Below are 17,732 nucleotides of genomic sequence, written 5' to 3'. Positions count from 1 at the left end.
AAGTGAAGTAGCATCTGTACAGGCTGCTTCAGCAGGGTTTCTCAAATGCGGCCACTCTGGTCGCACGCAGCCGCCAGGGGCTTTGCTTGTGGCCACAGCATCCTGGGCTGTGATAGGTGAGAGGGGGAAGCAGTGGTCCCTCCCTGTTGCTCCTGGATGCACCACCTTGCGGTTGGTTGCTGGAGCTGCCAGCAGGGGCTGGATCCTGCCCACCTGGGGCACAACGCTGGAGGAGCAGCCAGATAGTGAGTTCCCCACCTTCCCAGGGGCAGTGGGGCTCAGGCTTCGGGCTTCAGCCCTGGGGTGGCGGGGCAGCAGGCTCTGGGTGGGCCAGAGCTCAAGTCCCGCTGTGACTTGGGTTCACGCCCTGTCATTCTGGAAGCAGCTCAAGGCACAGACTTGAGTCAGAAGGTCTGTGTAGGGCACGACAGACATGCTAACACAGCAGAGAGACCCAGGCCCAGCAACTGTAAACCCAGGTGTCCAAGGCCAAATGCACACTCCGGTGCAGGTGTGCAAACACCAAGTCTACAAGCCTGGATCTCACAGACGCAAGTTTACAATGCACTACAGACTTACCCTTAGAGCAGTGGTTCTAAGCCTGGAGTGACCATGGAGGAGCGGTCCATCAGCAGCTATTAGCCAAGATGGCCAGAGACGCAACTTCATGCTCTAGGTGCCCTGAACCTTTGACTGCCAGAGGCTGGGACCGTATAATGGGAGGGACCATCAAAATTGCCCAGTTCTGTTCATTCCCGACAAAGGATCTGGTACGGACCACTGTTAGAAGACAGGGTACTAGGCTAGATGGACCATTGGTCTGACTCAGTAAGGCCATTCTTATGTTCTCTTTCCACACTATTCATGAGACCCTTCATTTTCGGTTTAAACTGATTTTTACCGAAAAATTCTCAGGTTTTACAAAAAGTATTCCTCAGTATTTTCTGATTTTCACCCTACTTTTGTATCAGATATAAAGAAAACCTTGTTTTATTAGGAAAATACAAAACATTGCGTGAGATATACGTACTATGATAATACATTAGTCTGTGTGTATATGCAAAGCTGCCTGTTGAAGTAAGGCTCTGTATTAGTCTAGAAGATCCACACAACAAACAAATGGGCACACATGCAAGCTCTGAAGTGCGTGCGCATCTGAACATACTGATGAATCTCACACCCACCATGTACACATTTCAAGCTGTAGCAGAGAACAATTTAAAGATTTGAAACACTGAAATGGGAAGAAAATGAAAATCTGTATCAGAACACGTTTCAGAACACAAGGAAGTATTCACAAGTTTACAAAAAAACAAAAACAGGAGAAAAGGACAAAGTTGAGTCTATGCGCTGTAAATATTTACAGGCTAATAGTTCTAAGTCTACAACAGTAAACTGTTTATTCAAATCAAAAGTTTTATTTGGGGATTAGAGATGTATTCTTTTCTTAAACTCAGAGGTGGTATTGTGTTTTGAGTTCTGTTTTAGTTCTACAGCAAGCCAAACTGATGAACAGAATTCAAAGCATTAATCTATTGAATACACCCCCCCCATCTTTCCGTCCACCAAAATAAACCCTGATATTTACCCAGAAAAATGACTAGGTTTTTTGCACTGATTTTCACCTGTTTTTGTTGTGGTGGTAACACACACGGATAAATTCCCAGGAAAAATTAAATAAAAACAGAAAACAAAGGGCCTTAACTATTCATGAGATGTCATGATGGTGAAAAGGTACTACTTGGTTCAAAACAGAACGAGTTAAGTTCATGGAGAACAGATCAATCAACCGCTATTAGCCAAGATGGTCAGGTATGCAACCACATGTTCAGGGTGACCCTAAGCCTGATTGCCAGAAGTCAGGAAAGGAAGACGGGGGTGGATCACAAAAAAAGGGCAAAATTGAAATGAAATATTTTGTTTGACACAAACTGGAAAAAGACACCTTTCTTGTTCTGGAAAATGTTTGAGATTGACTTTGTCCAGATTTGGTACAAAACATTTGTTTGTTCATGCAAAAAGTCTCGGGGGGGGAGGGGGAGAAGAGGGAGAGAGACCATTTCCCACCCAGCTCTGCTTGTTTCCTCCACCCCTTCTTTCTTCCTAAACCCAAGTCCCTAAGTCCCAGGGAACTGATGGAAGTTAAAACCTTGCCCTGCACAGATCTGGGTCCTGCAGGAGCAACAGTATGTGTGCTGTGCGTCTCGTTTCTAGGAACAGGATGCAGGGCACATAGGAGCTTGTAACAGCCGGGCTGGGCTGGGCGGCAAGATTTATCCATTCAGATCTCTACATCCCAGCAAAAAGACCTCTAATCTCACCAGAGTGGACTTAAGCACGAGGCTGGGGGAGCTATTCTTAGACGTCTGACTTCTCAACAAGCCAGCTGGGGTGTTTCAGCAGAACCCTGCTGCTTGCTCTCTCTAACCTTGCAGATTTGGGTGTTTTTCGGACAGTCAAAGCCTTGAGGCCTGAACAGGAGCAGATGCTATTAAAGGGTGAATAAAGGGGTGGAAGGAAGAAGTGACCATTCTTTCATCAGCCTGCCTTTGAGAACCAATACAACAAAGTTTTGGCAGAAGACTAAAGTTAGGAGCCAGGGACAGCTTTGTGTTACAGTTTTAAGACAACAAACCCATTTCCCCTCTAGTGCAGAGCTGTGAACACTTCTGACTTTACACACACACACTCCCTTATACACACTCCCTTCCTTTCTTACTTTGCCCCACTGCTCCTAGTATCTAAGTGCCTTCAAGAAGTGTAATGAGGCAGTGAGATTAGCATCTGTCACCTGCAGTTCGAGGGGGAAGGGTAGGAGGGAAGCAGGAAGGGGAGTATTTAATTTTAATGTGATTTGATTAAATAAGTATATGTGCAATAAGAGAAGGAACTTATTTCCCTACCCCAAAGCTACGCCTTCCTTTAAAGGAAGAGCAGTTTTAGCACATAGCATTATCCTCCCAAAACAGATACACACAAGCAGGTGTGTCAAATGCCAACCACCAGCATGGCTAGTCCCAATGCTGAATTCAGCTCTGCCCCCTCTATGCCATTGCTCCCTCCCCCGCCACACACTTCATGGCAGATCATTTGTTCTGGTTTTGTGTATGGGGGCAGAGAATCGCACAAATAAAGGGCTTAATTGTCCAGCTCACATCATCATCATAGTCCCATTCTGTGCCTAGGGAAAGCAAGATTCAGCCATTAAAAAAAAGTGTCAATTCTTTGTAACAAAGCTGTCCAAAGATGCTTTCCTTTCCCCTCCTTTTTAAAAGTAAATTTGGACAGATAATACCACTGTTCATTTTAAAGCATTCAATCAATTTAATTTTCACACTTGTGCAGAATTCTGGGTTTTAAGGATTTTCTTTTAATTTTCATAAATGTAAATATCCACAGTTGTACAAAATTATGAGGTGGGGAGGCTTGGATCAGACCATTATGTAATACCAGTAGAAGCATCGAGATTCAAGAAAGAATGAAAGTTTTAACCGTTAAACCACAAAATGGCATTGTCACACGTCAAGATACACCACGCAAACATCCTTCCATCAAAACCTCTAATAAGTTCTCAAGCAGCATTTTTCTTACTTTGCCGAGCTGTTAATTTCCAACATTAGTGGAAATATTCTTTCCTCAGTTTGCGAAATCGATGTGACCTGACAAATCTTATCCTTCCAAGCCCAATTACGTATAGAAAGCTGTAAGCTCATCGGGGCAGAGAACTTGCTCTCTAGTTTGTAGACCAGGTGCCCTTGGATATCCCTGTCTAATGGCCAATCAGATATGATTTCCATCAGCTCATTTGAGGACGGTCCACATGCTGAAGCCCTCTCCTAAGCAGCAGCAGCAATCTGATCTTTGAAGGAAAGGTCCGGGTCAATTCACAGCTTGCACCCTCTTCCCATCACCTGAAACCCCATCCCCCACACACGAGACTACTGACCCAGAGTTTGAAGTGGAAAGGGCCAAAAACAGGTGCCATATTACTGAGCACAGAACCTTCTTATTTCAGCAACACCACAAGCCGCAGGCAACGGAGCCCAACAGCAAATGCATCCGAAGCAGCCTCAGTTCGCGTAAAGGGGTCTCCGCCTCCCAGCTTTCAGCCTAGGGGCAAGGTAACAACGCAGCACGCAACCGGTTCGTGACATCAGGCAGAGCCTACTTTGAAGCATTAAATACGCACACAGTGAAGCAAATATCAGGGGATCTGGTCTTGCCTTCCACTAGGACAGGAGACCACCCCCCGAGGGTTTAAAGCCAAGTCTGTCTCTCACACACATACCCTGTGCCTGGAGTGATGACCCACACTTACCTCCGGCATTGTAAGCTGGCAAGCACCTCATCGCAATGCAGAGGGTAGATATAGCCAGAGGTGGCACTCGAAGCAGCAGATCAGCACACCTCGGCCTGGGCAGGCACCACTGGAGTATCACTTGGTGGAGGAGAACCCCCCGCCCCTCGCAGTAGCCTCTTACAGTCAGCTAGGAAGACACATCTGAGCCCTGCACTCACTTGCAAGCACTCTGCACTGCCATCTGTTGAGAATGCAGCCAGGAAGCCTATTCATTGCAGAGCACCTCTGAGTGCCACGGGCTGCCGTGCAAGTCTAAAATAGATGCGAACAAGAAAGCAGGTGCACGGTGTGAGAAAACACTTTGCCCAGCTATTGCCCTTTGCCCCTACGCATCTCACTGTGTTTCTGTAGACGTTCATGATACTGCTTGCACTCTTGCTAAGCAAGTGTGACAGCCACTGTCTTGGAAGACACACTGGGGATTGAACTAGGGATGCCCAAAGCTAAACATGCAAGTCTTTACAGCCTGAACCAAAGAGCCAGGCTCTGCAGCTGCGGCCTGAAACAGAACCACATCATCTCTGGATTGGGCACAGAGGAAGATGCAGGAATGGGCATGAATGGTGTCCCTAGCCCCTGTTTGCCAGAAGCTGGGAATAAGCGACAGGGGATGGATCACCTGATGATTCCCTGTTCTGTTCATTCTCTCTGGGGCACCTGGCACTGGCCACTGTCGGAAGACAGGATCCTGGGCTAGATGGACCCTTGGTCTGACCCAGTCTGGCCGTTCTTAAGTTCACAATACATACCAAGCCGATGGGTTACACTGGCATTAGGACAAATTCTTATCTGGTGTAAACCTTCACAGCTCCATTGACTTCACTGAAGTTCCTCATCTGCTATGAGTCACGTCACTACACTGAAGTCAATAATGCTGGGAGAATTTATACCAGACGAGGATCTGGCCCATTATCTCTATTTTAGAGACAGAGAAGCTGAGGCAGAGAGCGCTTACGGCAACAGGCTCAAGCTCACAGAGTGCTGGGGCCAGAGCTGAAAATAGAACCCAAGCGTCTAGACGCCCACTCCGCTGCTCTAACTCCATTGCCCGTCAGCAGACGTATGCTTCGTAACCGACCAAGCCACCCACCAGTTTAGTGCCGTACCTCTATTTTTTTTACTTCCCCCATTATACTTTGGCTCAAACATTCATGTGACTCTCCCTGCAGGAAAGCGTCTAAGACAAACTTCAAACGTTTTGCTTTAAGAAAAAGAAGTATGAAGATCCCAAATCATGAACAAACACTTACTACCCAGAAATATTTGGAGTGAAGTGAAAACAGATTCCTTCAATTACCACCCAAGTCCAGAGACATTAGTTATATCACTGTAGTGTCTAGGAGCACCATTTACTGACCAGAATTTCATTGTGCCAGGTGCTGTACAAACATAGAACAAAAAGACCATCTCTGTCCTATAGCTAGCCACATCACACAGTTTAAAATGTCAGTCATTTGTGGTGTTGCTTTCCACCGCCATCTCAACCCTCCCAGCAGAAAAACACCCTCCACCCCATTTTTAATATGAACAAAAGCTTTGAAAGTGATTCTTCCTGACAGACTCCACGGGCGAAGCCACTTGGGGGTATATAGGGCTATGCAGGTGTTTTGGTTTCATAGGATCACAAGCCAAAGCAGCTGGCATGCCCAAGAGAAATCCTTTGCAATGGCCATTTGCCCATTTTAGACCCACTGCTCAGGAAGCCAGTTACTAGTAACTTTTAAAGGTAGGTAACATCTTTCACCTCTCCTCCTTAACAAAACCCCTGCATAAATAAAGAGCGAACCAAGGGCTGCTCTAAGTCCCTTATGATGCTGCTGCTATCAGAACCCTGTGCTCATGAAGAGCCCCAGTAAAGGAAATGGGGTTCCTCTACAGAACTACTGCAGGACAGAGGCTTAAGTCAGGAACAATTTTGCAACTGACTGATTATGACAGAGGCAGATTTAGGCCTTGAGTATTTAGGGAAGACATTCAGAGTCAGCCACCATCTCTCTCCCTCCCCTTTCGGGAAAAAGGAAAGCTTTGCAGAGTTTGAGTTAAGACACTTTGTCAAGAAAGCCTGAAGCCAAACGACTCATGTGTTAGAGTGAGCACAGTTAATCCCGCCTTCACTGAAAAGCTCAGTGCAACTTTAACTATGGAGCAGCTATGCACATTAAAAGCATTAATATGAAACAACCTCACACATTATATCTGCAAAGCAGAACTCAGTTTTAACCACATCTGGGTGGTGCCCGTGGTCAGTATAATAGGTTTAAATCAAGCCCGATTGGTAAAGGACAGCAGACTTTGGAGAAAACTCACTTTTTGAATGAAAGAAGGACCAAGGGGCAGGAGGAGTTGAGAGGTATGTGACAGATGGACGATAATGCCCCATTTGTTTTGTTTTCAAAGGCTACCTTTTTAATTGCCTTTACCTTGCCAACTAGCAAAAGAGAGGGATAGCTCAGTGGTTTGAGCATTGGCCTGCTAAACCCAGGGTTGTCAGTTCAATCCTTGAGGGGGCCATTTGGGGATTGGTCCTGCTTTGAGCAGGGAGCTGGACTAGATGACCTCCTGAGGTCCCTTCCAATCCTGATATTCTATGAACTGCAGCAGAAATCCGCTACTGAGGTCCTCCTTTTCTCTAGCCAAAACATCAACATCAACTCCCCCCACCCCCCCGCCTCAAATCCCTGGCTTTAGCAATGCACAGAGGAAAGTACTTTTCTGAGTTCCTTTCTGGGTACAAGCTTTGGCCAATATCAGCTTAAATGCTACTTTGCACCTTCCGCTTCCTTTAACACAATACGGCCCAAGAGGCTGGCTAGATTATTAAACGTCACGACACAATGCAATAGGCACCAGAGTCCGCTCTGAAAACAAAAACACAAAACACACACACAAAATCCCCCCACAAGGCCAAAACTTTCCAAGCCTTCAGGAGCTGCTCTCATGATTTCCTCTAGGTTAACTTATTTGCTGCCTCACTGCGGAAAGGCTCTTTCTACCAACTCAGCAACTTCTTTGGAAAAAAAAAAGAGAAAAGAAAAAAAAAAGAAAAAGGAAATCGGGGCCCAGGCGACGGTACAAACAAAACAAAACGCGGGTCCCCACAAGCCAGCCAGCCAGCAGCGCCCTGTCCCCCCCATGTGGCGGACCCACGCGAACAAAGCACAAGCCCTGCCCTCACGCCCAGGGCTGTCGGCGAGCCCATGCCCCGCCAGGGACTGGGCTCAGTGGGGTGCTTCGCCCAGGGCAGGTTCCAAGCAGCCGTAGCCCGGCCAGGAGGGCGCGCACCCCCCGCCTGGGGACCAGAAAGCCGGGTGCGAAGGGATCGCAGCCCCGGGAGAGCTCCGCGGAGGGAGCCGGGTCCGGGGAAGGGGCGAGGCAGAGCAGCCCGGAGCCGGAGGGAGGGAGGCTAGGGCCCGGCAGGAGGGAGCCGAGGCGGCCGCCCCCCGGGCAGCCCTTACCTGCGGGAAGTCATGGCCGGGAGCGCGGCGATGCACGGGGCTGCGCCGCTCACTGCAGGCTGCCGGCCGGCGAGGCGCAGCTGCCCAGGTCAGAGAAAGGGGCGGGGCTCGGGGTCCCTAGCCACGCCCACTCCCGGGCCACATATGGTCTGGGCACGCCCCCTGCCCGCATCCCCCAGGCCGCCCATTGATCAAGGCGGCCAGGCTAGTCCCGCCGCCTCCAGCTGGAAGGTTAAACCACGTGTCAGCAGGGGGAAAGCCCTCCCTGTGACGAGAGGGAACCCCGCCCTCTGTGCCTCCGCCCCCTCCCTCCCCGCTTGGCAACTGGCACCGCCCATCAACAGAGGCAGGGCGGCCGCTGCGGCTCTTAAAGGGGCAGCGCACTCCCTGGGGAGGGGAAGGCTGAGGCCAGTGGGTTTCAAACCCTTTTTTCTGGGGACCCAGTTGAAGAAAATTGTTGATACCCAAGACCCAACGGAGCTGGGGATGAGGGGTTTGGGGTGCGGGAGGGGCTCAGGGCTGCGGCAGGGGGTTGGGGTGCAGGAGGAGGGTCAGGGCTCTGGGCTGGGGGTGCAGGCTCTGGGGTAGGGCCAGGGAGGAGGGGTTTGAGGTGCAGGAAGGTGTTCTGGGTTTGGGGGAGCTCAGGGCTGGGGCAGGGAATTGGGGGCAGGAGGGGGGCCAGGCTCTGGATGGGGATGAGGGGTTTGGGGTGCGGGAGGGGCTCCAGGTTTGTGGGGGCTCAGGGCTGGGGCAGAGGTGTGGGAGGGGGTCAGGGCTGTGGATGGGGATGAGGGGTTTGGGGTGCAGGAAGGTGTTCTGGGTTTGGGGGAGCTCAGGGCTGGGGCAGGGGATTGGGGGCAGGAGGGGGGCCGGGCTCTGGGCTGTGGATGGGGATGAGGGGTTTGGGGTGCGGGAGGGGCTCCAGGTTTGTGGGGGATCAGGGCTGGGGCAGAAGTGTGGGAGGGGGTCAGGGCTCTGCATGGGGATGAGGGGTTTGGGGTGCAGGAAGGTGTTCTGGGTTTGGGGGAGCTCAGGGCTGGGGCAGGGGATTGGGGGCAGGAGGGGGGCTGGGCTCTGGGCTGTGGATGGGGATGAGGGGTTTGGGGTGCGGGAGGGGCTCCAGGTTTGTGGGGGATCAGGGCTGGGGCAGAGGTGTGGGAGGGGGTCAGGGCTCTGCATGGGGATGAGGGGTTTGGGGTGCGGGAGGGGCTCCAGGGCACGGACTTGCCTCTGGCGGCTCAGTGGTGCAGGCAGGGTGCACCCCGGAAGCGGCCAGCAGCAGGTCTGGCTCCGAGGTGGCAACGCAGAAGCGGCTCTGCACGACTCGCCCACAGGTACCGCCTCCCCCAGCTCCCATGGGCCAGGACCCAAGGCTTGGGGAGTGCGGAGCCAGTGTTCAGGGTGGGGGCAGGGCACAGAGCCCCGGGGCCCCCCTGCCTAGAAGCTGGACTGCTGCTGGCTGCTTCCAGGGCACAGCGCGGTGTCGGAAAAGTTAGGCACTAGCCTGCCTTAGCCGGGTAGCACCGCCGCCGGGACTTTTAACATCCCGGTAGGCGGCGCTGACCAGAGCAAGGCGACCCAGCACCTCACATGCTGCGACCCAGTAGCGGGTTGTGACCCACGGATTGAAAGACACTGGCTTAGGCAGCTGGGCGTCAGGTTGGAAAGGCCGAGCCTGGTTGAAGAGGCAGGGCAGGAGCCCAGTGCTGAAGGGTGCACGCCCCACCAAGGGGATCACAGCCTGTGGCCCCCCTACGGCCGGGGCTGGGTCAGGGTGGAGGTACGCCCAGGGGCATGGGGACGGAGGGTAGCTCTGTGGTTGTTCCCTAGAGTCCATGGACAGGCCTGCTGGAGCCTGCTCATTTTCCTTAGTCCCCCTGCCACAGAATGGTGTGAGCCCTAGTCCGCTGCTGCATAAATAAAATTCCTGGGGCAGGGTGTGTGGCGTTCGTTCAAGCAACATCCTGGATTTGGTGCCTGGCTCTCTGGCTCAGTCATTCGAGGCCGTGCTTTGTCCTGTGGCTCCAGCCGCACAAGGCGGAAGATCAGAGGTCACACGTTGAGATGCCAGTGTGTAGTCTTGTGATAGGCCTTCCTTTAATATAAGCTTTATCCTGTAATTTTCATACAATTGTCCTTTGTTTTCTTGACACGTTTAGGCAGGCGCTCGGAGCACAAGTTGACCTGCTGCTCAGGAGGAGAAAGGGACAGACCTGTCCTCTCTGGTCTGCTGCCCACTACAGGTACAACGGCACTTCTTGTTCCCCTGTTGCCCCAGAACACAGTTTTCCACTTCCCTCCTCTACACCAGACTGCTGCTTTCCCAGAGGTGTCTGCATACTTTTCTCTACAGCCACTCTTGCAAGCAGCCCCCCTGAAGTGGGACTACTCACACCACTGAGGTAAGTAGGACGTGGTCCATATTTAGAAAAGGCTTTGAGGTCCTTTTGGATGAACTAATATGTTTAAGACATTAATAAAAAAATAAAGCACTGCTTCTATTAAAAAACCAAGGAAATCTTCCTTCTCCTGCAACCCTGTCTACATTACCATGCCCCTGCTTTCTAAACTTTTATAATACATGTGTAATTGGCATTTACAACCTCTTTTCACGGGCTCTCAAAGTGCTTCCTACACATTAATTATGGCTCAATAATTTCCCAGCCAGGGAAAGCATTCCCACTGCTCTCCATAGCTTTCTGTGGCTTGCATGATCAATTGCTTAATGTATTCTGATGTGCTGTTTACCTTTCTCTACAGTTCAATACCTTTGTAGATTTTCTTCCCTCCACCCTTGGATGAAGCTAACCTCATCTGCTCCCTAAAACTAGACCACTTAATTAAGAGGTGAGGACCGCCACCTCACCTTTCCTTGCTATGTTGTCATCTGATCTGTTTTAATTACCCTGCATGAAAGTTAACATAAGGTTGCCACCTTTCAAAATAAATAAATAAAATAAAATGCAGCACACATAATTACTACATGGAACAGCAAACATAGCTGGACTTTCCCCGATCGCCAGGAGTTTTCAAAGATAACGGCCAATGGCTCTGCAATCACATCCACCAACTCCTTTAGCACTCTTGGGCACAGCGCATCCGGCCCCATGGACTTGTGCTTGTCCAGCTTTTCTAAATAGTCCCGAACCACTTCTTTCTGCACAGAGGGCTGGTCACCTCCTCCCCATGCTGTGCTGCCCAGTGCAGTAGTCTGGGAGCTGACCTTGTTCGTGAAGACAGAGGCCAAAAAAGCACTGAGTGCATTAGATTTTTCCACATTCTCTTTCCTTTAATGAACTTAGGGTAAAGCAGCCCACCGTGCCTGTACAATACCAGGTAGGAAGAAAAAACCTGCCAGCTACACTAGTACAAAACCAAATAGATTGCATAAAGCTACCAGACATGTCAATATAAAAACAGACATTGTTAGGGGATGCTGTGAAGGCCAAAACTGTAACGGGGTTCAAAAAAGAACTAGACAAGTTCCTGGAGGACAGGCCCCTCAATGGCTATTAGTCAAGATGGTCATGGAGGCAGCCCCCTGATCTAGGTGTCCCTAGCCCTTGTTTACCAGAAGCTGGGAGTGGAAGACAGGGGATGGATCGCTCAGTGATTGCCTGGTCTGTTCATTGCTTCTGAAGCAACTGGCATTGGCCGCTGTCCGAAGACAGGATACTGGGCTAGATGGACCACTGGTCTGACCCAGTATGGCCGTTCTTATGTTCTTAAGAGGTAAGCCTATGAGCACTGGCCCACTTGGTCTTTAAAGTTGGTTATATTCCTTGTTTTGCCTTCTCTTTTGGAGAGAGAGAGTCTTTAAAAATATGAAGGGGCACATTGTGATCATCCCTGTGCCTACGCAGTGATATTAGAGAGAGGATCAGGCTTAGGTTTCAGAGGAACAACAACAACGACCACGCTGCCTTGGTACATCTCTTAAATCGGCAGCCCCTCACCCTAGGTTCCCCCCCCTTTGGGTTTCTGATGAAAGGAGCAAGCTGGTAATCAGGCTGGTTAGAAAAAGCAGAGGTCACTGGAGGCCCATTCTGCCAGCCCACTGCTTTACAAACCAGCCACTAGAGGGCAAGACAGTTACAAACCAATAACCCGTGAGTAGGTCTGGGAGAAGCTAATCCACAACAGGAGTGCTACCATTTTGGTTAAATGAGGAACGCCTGGTACTACAGACCTGAAGGATGCAGGCTGGCGCATGTTTACATTGCATCTTTCATCAGAAGGATCACACAGCATTCTGTGAAAGGTGGTAGGACAGCCAACCACTGCTTCAGAGCTGGCGTGGGGACAGACACGGGCAAACAGGGAAATAACGTGCGAGAACAGAGAAGGGGAAAAGAAAAGGCCGAAGTGATGAAATATTCAGGCCAACGTCCTTGCAGTCTAGTCAGAGAGACGAATAGAAGGAATAGCCCCAAGAACTTAGGTGCCATGCGTGTGGGGAGGAGGACAGAGCTTTAAAAAATGTGAAGGACAATAGAAAGGGATCTATGTTGTGTTATTCCTTGAATTCTGTACTAAGACACTGGATACGATCTACTGCCATGTCTCTTCCACCTGACAGCCTTAGGGTCTGGATCCAGTGTCACGCTGAAGTCAATAAAATTGAATGTGTGTAAATGAGAGAAGAATCAGACTCACTCTCTCTTTCATGCAGGTCCGGCCATGTCAGCTTTAAGTAAAACCAATTGTGCCCCTGGAAAAGCAAAGCCAAGTCCTTGTAGCCTATAATTACCAGGTGAAGGCTGATTGTGGAGCTGTATGCAATGAGTTTGGTGGAGCTCTGCAGTTTCTAGTTGTCCCCATCAGAAGCACCACCAGCCCAACTGGTGCCCCTGCTAGCCTCCGCCAAATGGGCAAGGGTTGAGTGGGCCATGGAGGCCAAATGTCCCCTTAACTCTGAGATATGTTTCACCTCCTCTTTCCCAGGGCAAAGGTAAAGGCCAATGAGTGGGACATTGGGCCAGATCCTCAGCTGGTGTCAATCAGCATCCGTGGAGCTAGGCTCCAGCTGGCCAATTGTGAGGACACTTGTACAAATATTTGGCCATCTGTGGTGTAAATGCAGAGGACTTTAATGATTTACACCGCTTTATATGAGGGCAGAGTTTAGCCCAAAGAAAGTATTGGCCTCTGGCCCCTTTCCTGAGCACTGCGAGAAAACAAAGCCAGCTGTCTAAGGCAGAAAAAGCCAGAACATGACTGACCAACTCCCCTTCCCCCAGCCCTGGACCCGCTTGCCGTAGCACAAATAGCAGTTTTAGAACTATAATAAGACACACCGAATTCCACTTCTATTCGGGGAATACCCAGGGCCCTGGCAGCAGCCGCTAGCTCACTTTTCAGTGGGTAGGATGGCAGGCTTGCATCGTTTCGAACCCAGCTGTGAACCAATGGATTTTATAATGCGTGATGAGACACAACAGACAAAAGAGCCACCAAAAGAACCCGGCTGCTGCGTGCGCTAGGTCCTGGGAAGACCTCGTAGCGCTCCATTGTGAGAGACACAGCAATGGGTTCTCCTTGAGGCAGACATGGCCGGTAAAAATCCTGTCCGGGCTGAACGGAGACAAAGGAACCTTTCTGAACCCGCTTCAGCAGTTTGAGAGAGGAGTCTATCCCGACTAGAGAAAATTTCATGGGAGGGTTAACAAACAAAAAAAAAAACCCTGCTAGAAAGGATCTGACTCTCTTTTCCATCCTAGAGTTGGTTATAGTAATTGCTATTGAACGCCAGGACCAAATTGCTGCTGTAAATGGACCCCCCAAAGCTAGTGGGGATGCACCCACTTCCATCAGCTGGGAATCTGGCCTCCCAGATTCTATCCAACCTCAGTCACTGCATTCCCCAGTATGTTACACCAATGTGATCCAAAGCAGTGGAGAATCAGGCCTTGGGATGGTAAGATGTTTAATGCAGGGACTGCCCCTTGGTAGATGTTTGCCCAGTACTGTAGCCCAACGGGGCCCTCAGCCTGCTTGAGCCCTGCAGTATGAATGTCACATGATAATAACCACCGGGCTACATTTCTAGCCAAACCCCATTGACTTTATCCCGAGTAAATTCTAGCAGGTGTTAACCTAGACGAGTCCATCTTGTGGACAGTGCTACTATCTCTGCTCCAGAGGTCCCCAGTTCAGATCCTACCCAGGATGGCTTCTTTGTTCCCTCCTTTTTCATTTGCCTCTGCTAATTCCAGGCCAGTCTCGAGGCAACTGCTCTGACGCATGCCAGGGAGGGATAGCGAGCCGCCACCGAGGGGGGAGCGGCTGTGATGATGCATGCCCAACATAACTGTATGGGAAGGGGGATTCAGCTCCTTCATCAGTAGCTGTGGAATTCATCATTCATGCCCAAGCCTGAAGGCATTTCCTGCTGCAGGCTCAGGACATGGTATATTTAGCTATAATACATACGTTCTCCTAGGCATTCGTATGGGGGCAGGGGAACAGACTGGTAAATGCCAACGTGCTAAAGGGCTGGGGTGCACATGCAGCAGGCATTGGGTTTATTAACAATCTAACACCCGCCAGAAAGTGTAACCGGGGCAGGGGGGGTTTGCCTTACGTTTGTAGAGTGCATTTCCATGCTGGAGAGTGCGAAGGCAAATAAACCAGGGGCCCAGTATGCTCCCATTGGCTTCAACAGGAGCGAGATCAGGCCCTTTGTGCTGCCGGAAGAGCACCACTGAAATGTGGCACCATCTGGGGTGGAAGGGCAGCAGTCACCCCATAGAACACTGGTCAGCAGAGGAGAGAGGGAGAGTTTTGGCTAAGGGCAGCTGTATAAAATCCAATTCTTGTACAAAGTACCAGAGGAGCCTCATTGTTGGCGTTGAGAGCCTGCGTTCTAGACCATTACTAATCTTAGCAGCCACACACCCAAAGTTCTCTCTCCAAGAGCATGAAGGCCCCATTTGACCCTAAGATTCTAGGGGTTTAGGTAGAAGCCTGATCCTTAAACCACATTTCGATAAGGTCAGTCATCCAGAAGGATCCCAAAGCATTTCACGAACTGATCAAAGTGGTTTATAATCTCTCCCCAATCCATCTAGTCTCTCTCTCTCTCATTTCCCCTACCGGAGAAATGCAGCCACTTCTGGGCCGGCTGGCACAGAACCACTGTTTAACAGCACACATAAATACTATGCAAATAAAGACCACCTACGTAACTGAAACAGCAGGGGCCTGGGATTGTAGTTTGGCAGAATGTAACCCCCCAACTGGATTTTTGCTAGACTCCATATTTAATACCACTCCCCCAGTTTCAAAAAGGGCACAAAATATCTAATGATGGTGAGGGGCCAGGATCGGACGTTTACATCTCATCTGAAAGACAGCACCCCAAGCCTCATGGCGCTCCTGCGACCACGGTAGGGCATTGCTTTTGAACCACGTCCGGGAAGACAACACTACTGAGTTCCCATCATATCCAGAAGCAGCACCCTGGGCTTTCCTTGGGCCTTTCCCGTCCAAGTGCTGAGCAGTTCCAGTGCTGCTTGAACTCAGGAGGTGAGAGACGCTCCTTGGGAGGGCCAGCCTCCACAGCTCGGCAGCTGAGACACTCTGAAAATTCGATAATGCAGTGACCAGGCCAGATCCCAAGCCTGCTGAAGACACTGAACGTCAATCCATTGGCTTTGATGCGCTCCAGATCAGGCCCATGACGCATGCATACAAATGCTATTCTGCCTTTTCTTATTATATTAACCGGTCAAAACTTTTTTCCTGGAATTTTGCTGTAGGGGAAAGAAATCAGCCCTGTGGCAGGGGCTAAGCATACACCAGCAGCAAACTTTTACAAGTGTGTTATAAATCCCAAAATGAGGGGTGTCCAATTACCCTTCATTACAGCAGCCCTGCGGCAGGCTCTCTACGTAGAGAATGAGGGATTGTTATGAGTCAACGTTATTTGTCGGGGCCGGGGCCCTGTTTCACTCATGCTGAAGCATTTCGTGCCCTGTCCTTCCCTAGCAAGAATACTTAGTCCTCAGAGCCCCTTTCCCAGCCATAGACCTCCAGGCAATTTACCAAGATGGAGACATCTCATTATCTCTGGTTTTGCAGCCGGGGAAAGTGAAGCGCAGCAAGGCGAACTGACTAGCCGGGGGCCACAGAGGGAGTCAGTGACAGCGCAGAGAATAAACCCCAGGTCTCCCGCTTTCCAGCGCCATGCGCACCTCACTGCATACAGCATGCAAATGTGCCAGGCAGCACAGCTGAAACTTGTGGAGGGAGGAGAGAGCTGTTCCATAAATTACACATCTCTCCACTCCCATCTAGCCAGCCCCTTGCTGGGACCCTCTCCCATTCAGTAGGGGAACAGCAGGGTGATCACAATCACCCCAGGCTGCGTACCCGTGACAGAAAGCGTTACACGCACCTTCCATGCCTGACACCCTCCTCCTTGGAGCTTCCACCCACAGATTTCTCCCTTCCCTTGGAAGCCGAGGATTTTGGAGGTTAAATGGGGCTGCGTGGAAGCCGAGTGACATATGTTCCCCTCCCCCGCACTGAAATGCACTGGAGCAGGGGAGCCTTTTGGAGGGACAGAGCCGAAAGCCAGTAATTTTGTTTGCTATAGACCATTAAAATTAAAAAAGCACTCCTCTCTCAGCCCATAGGATGCTCCCAGCTGAGCTATGCTGACTGGAGAGTGTGTGGGGTTAGCTTATGGGCTGGTAAGTCAGGGGCCCAGTTTTCCTCCCTTTTGCCTTCACTCCTGATTTATACCAGCGCAGGTGAGAAAAGGATCAGACCCTGTTTGGTTTGATTTGCAAAGGCGCAGAGTATCTGCATCTCCCCCTGAAGTTAAAGGCCTGATTTTCAGAGATGACGAGCCCCCCGCTGCCGCCATGTGCGCCTGGCCTGGCAAACCAGCCTCCTTCCAGACCGGGTGTGACCTCCCAAAGCACGGGAAGGCCATTCCTCTGAATTGTGACTGCCGCCTGCTGCACACACCACCGTGTGCCCAGAACGGCACTTCTCCTTCATCCTCCAGCTGCTTTTCCAGTGCCTAGAGTGAAACACAGTCAGGCAGGGCCCCGCTTTTCATGCTGTGCCAGAAGACAGTGGCTTTTCTCCTGCTGCTTTGCGTCAGTGGCTTGAAGAGGTACTGATTTAGCAAGCTGGTGCCTGCTGCTGCATAATAGGGTCATTGTCAGGAAAACCCTGCACCAGAAGGTTGATCTTCAGCGAAACATAGGCCCAGGGGTGAGTTGTGCAACCCCTTTTGCTCTTAAAACACTAGCCCCATTGTGCCCCTGCCTTAGAATTCTCCGGTGTCTGGTTGCCCATTGAAAAGTTTACTTCCCACTGAGCCGAGGCAGACATGCTCGACCCCAATCCAGTGCTCATCATTGCAGGATGTCAAGAACATCTTTGATTTTAAATTCTAGTCACCTGCTGGTTAACAGAACATGCCCCCCGCCCCCACCCACTCCTTGCAGCTCAACTGAGCACTGGCTCCTGCATATGGAAGCATGAATAAGTCTCCACTTGCCATCTTTCTATGCAACAGCTGAGAATAACAGCCTTAAATAGGTTCCTAGGAGGTGAAAAGCCACCACGGCGAACACGTGCAAATTAAAGCCCAGATCTGCAAAGTATTGGGAGTTAGGCACCTGAAAGGCTTTGCCGCCAGCCACCTAGATCACGACCCGTACAGATATGGGTTGCAGTGCAGAATCACCAACCAATCACGTGCCTTTTGGGATTATCCCCTCACAGGATAGCACCTCAGCTCGCTGAGCATGAACGTCCAGGTGCTAATGCGGCCACTTTTGGGGACTTGTCCTGATACAAGTGATAAAGTAGCATCGTTTGGAGCTTTTTCCTTTTCCGGCTGGTGCAGCAGGGATGCAAGCTAGTGGATCATAGCTGGGGCTGGGCTAAGATTGGCC

General features: G+C 50.6%; 1 protein-coding gene across 1 annotated transcript in view; it reads right to left on the bottom strand.

Annotated features, from left to right (window-relative positions):
- The window catches only part of LOC140900148 (tyrosine-protein phosphatase non-receptor type 11), an 83,338-nt gene extending 75,434 nt beyond the window's left edge, over window positions 1–7,904 (bottom strand). Inside the window, exon 1 of the mRNA XM_073316876.2 lies at window positions 7,816–7,904. Coding sequence (XP_073172977.1) covers window positions 7,816–7,829 — 14 coding nt within the window. The 5' untranslated portion in view covers window positions 7,830–7,904. The remainder of the gene's footprint in view (window positions 1–7,815) is intronic.
- Window positions 7,905–17,732: the final 9,828 nt, after the last annotated feature.

The sequence above is a fragment of the Lepidochelys kempii genome, chromosome 18 (genome assembly GCF_965140285.1).
Source record: "Lepidochelys kempii isolate rLepKem1 chromosome 18, rLepKem1.hap1, whole genome shotgun sequence".
In the NCBI taxonomy this organism is placed as follows: domain Eukaryota; kingdom Metazoa; phylum Chordata; order Testudines; family Cheloniidae; genus Lepidochelys; species Lepidochelys kempii.
This window is presented reverse-complemented; position numbering and strand designations above follow the sequence as displayed.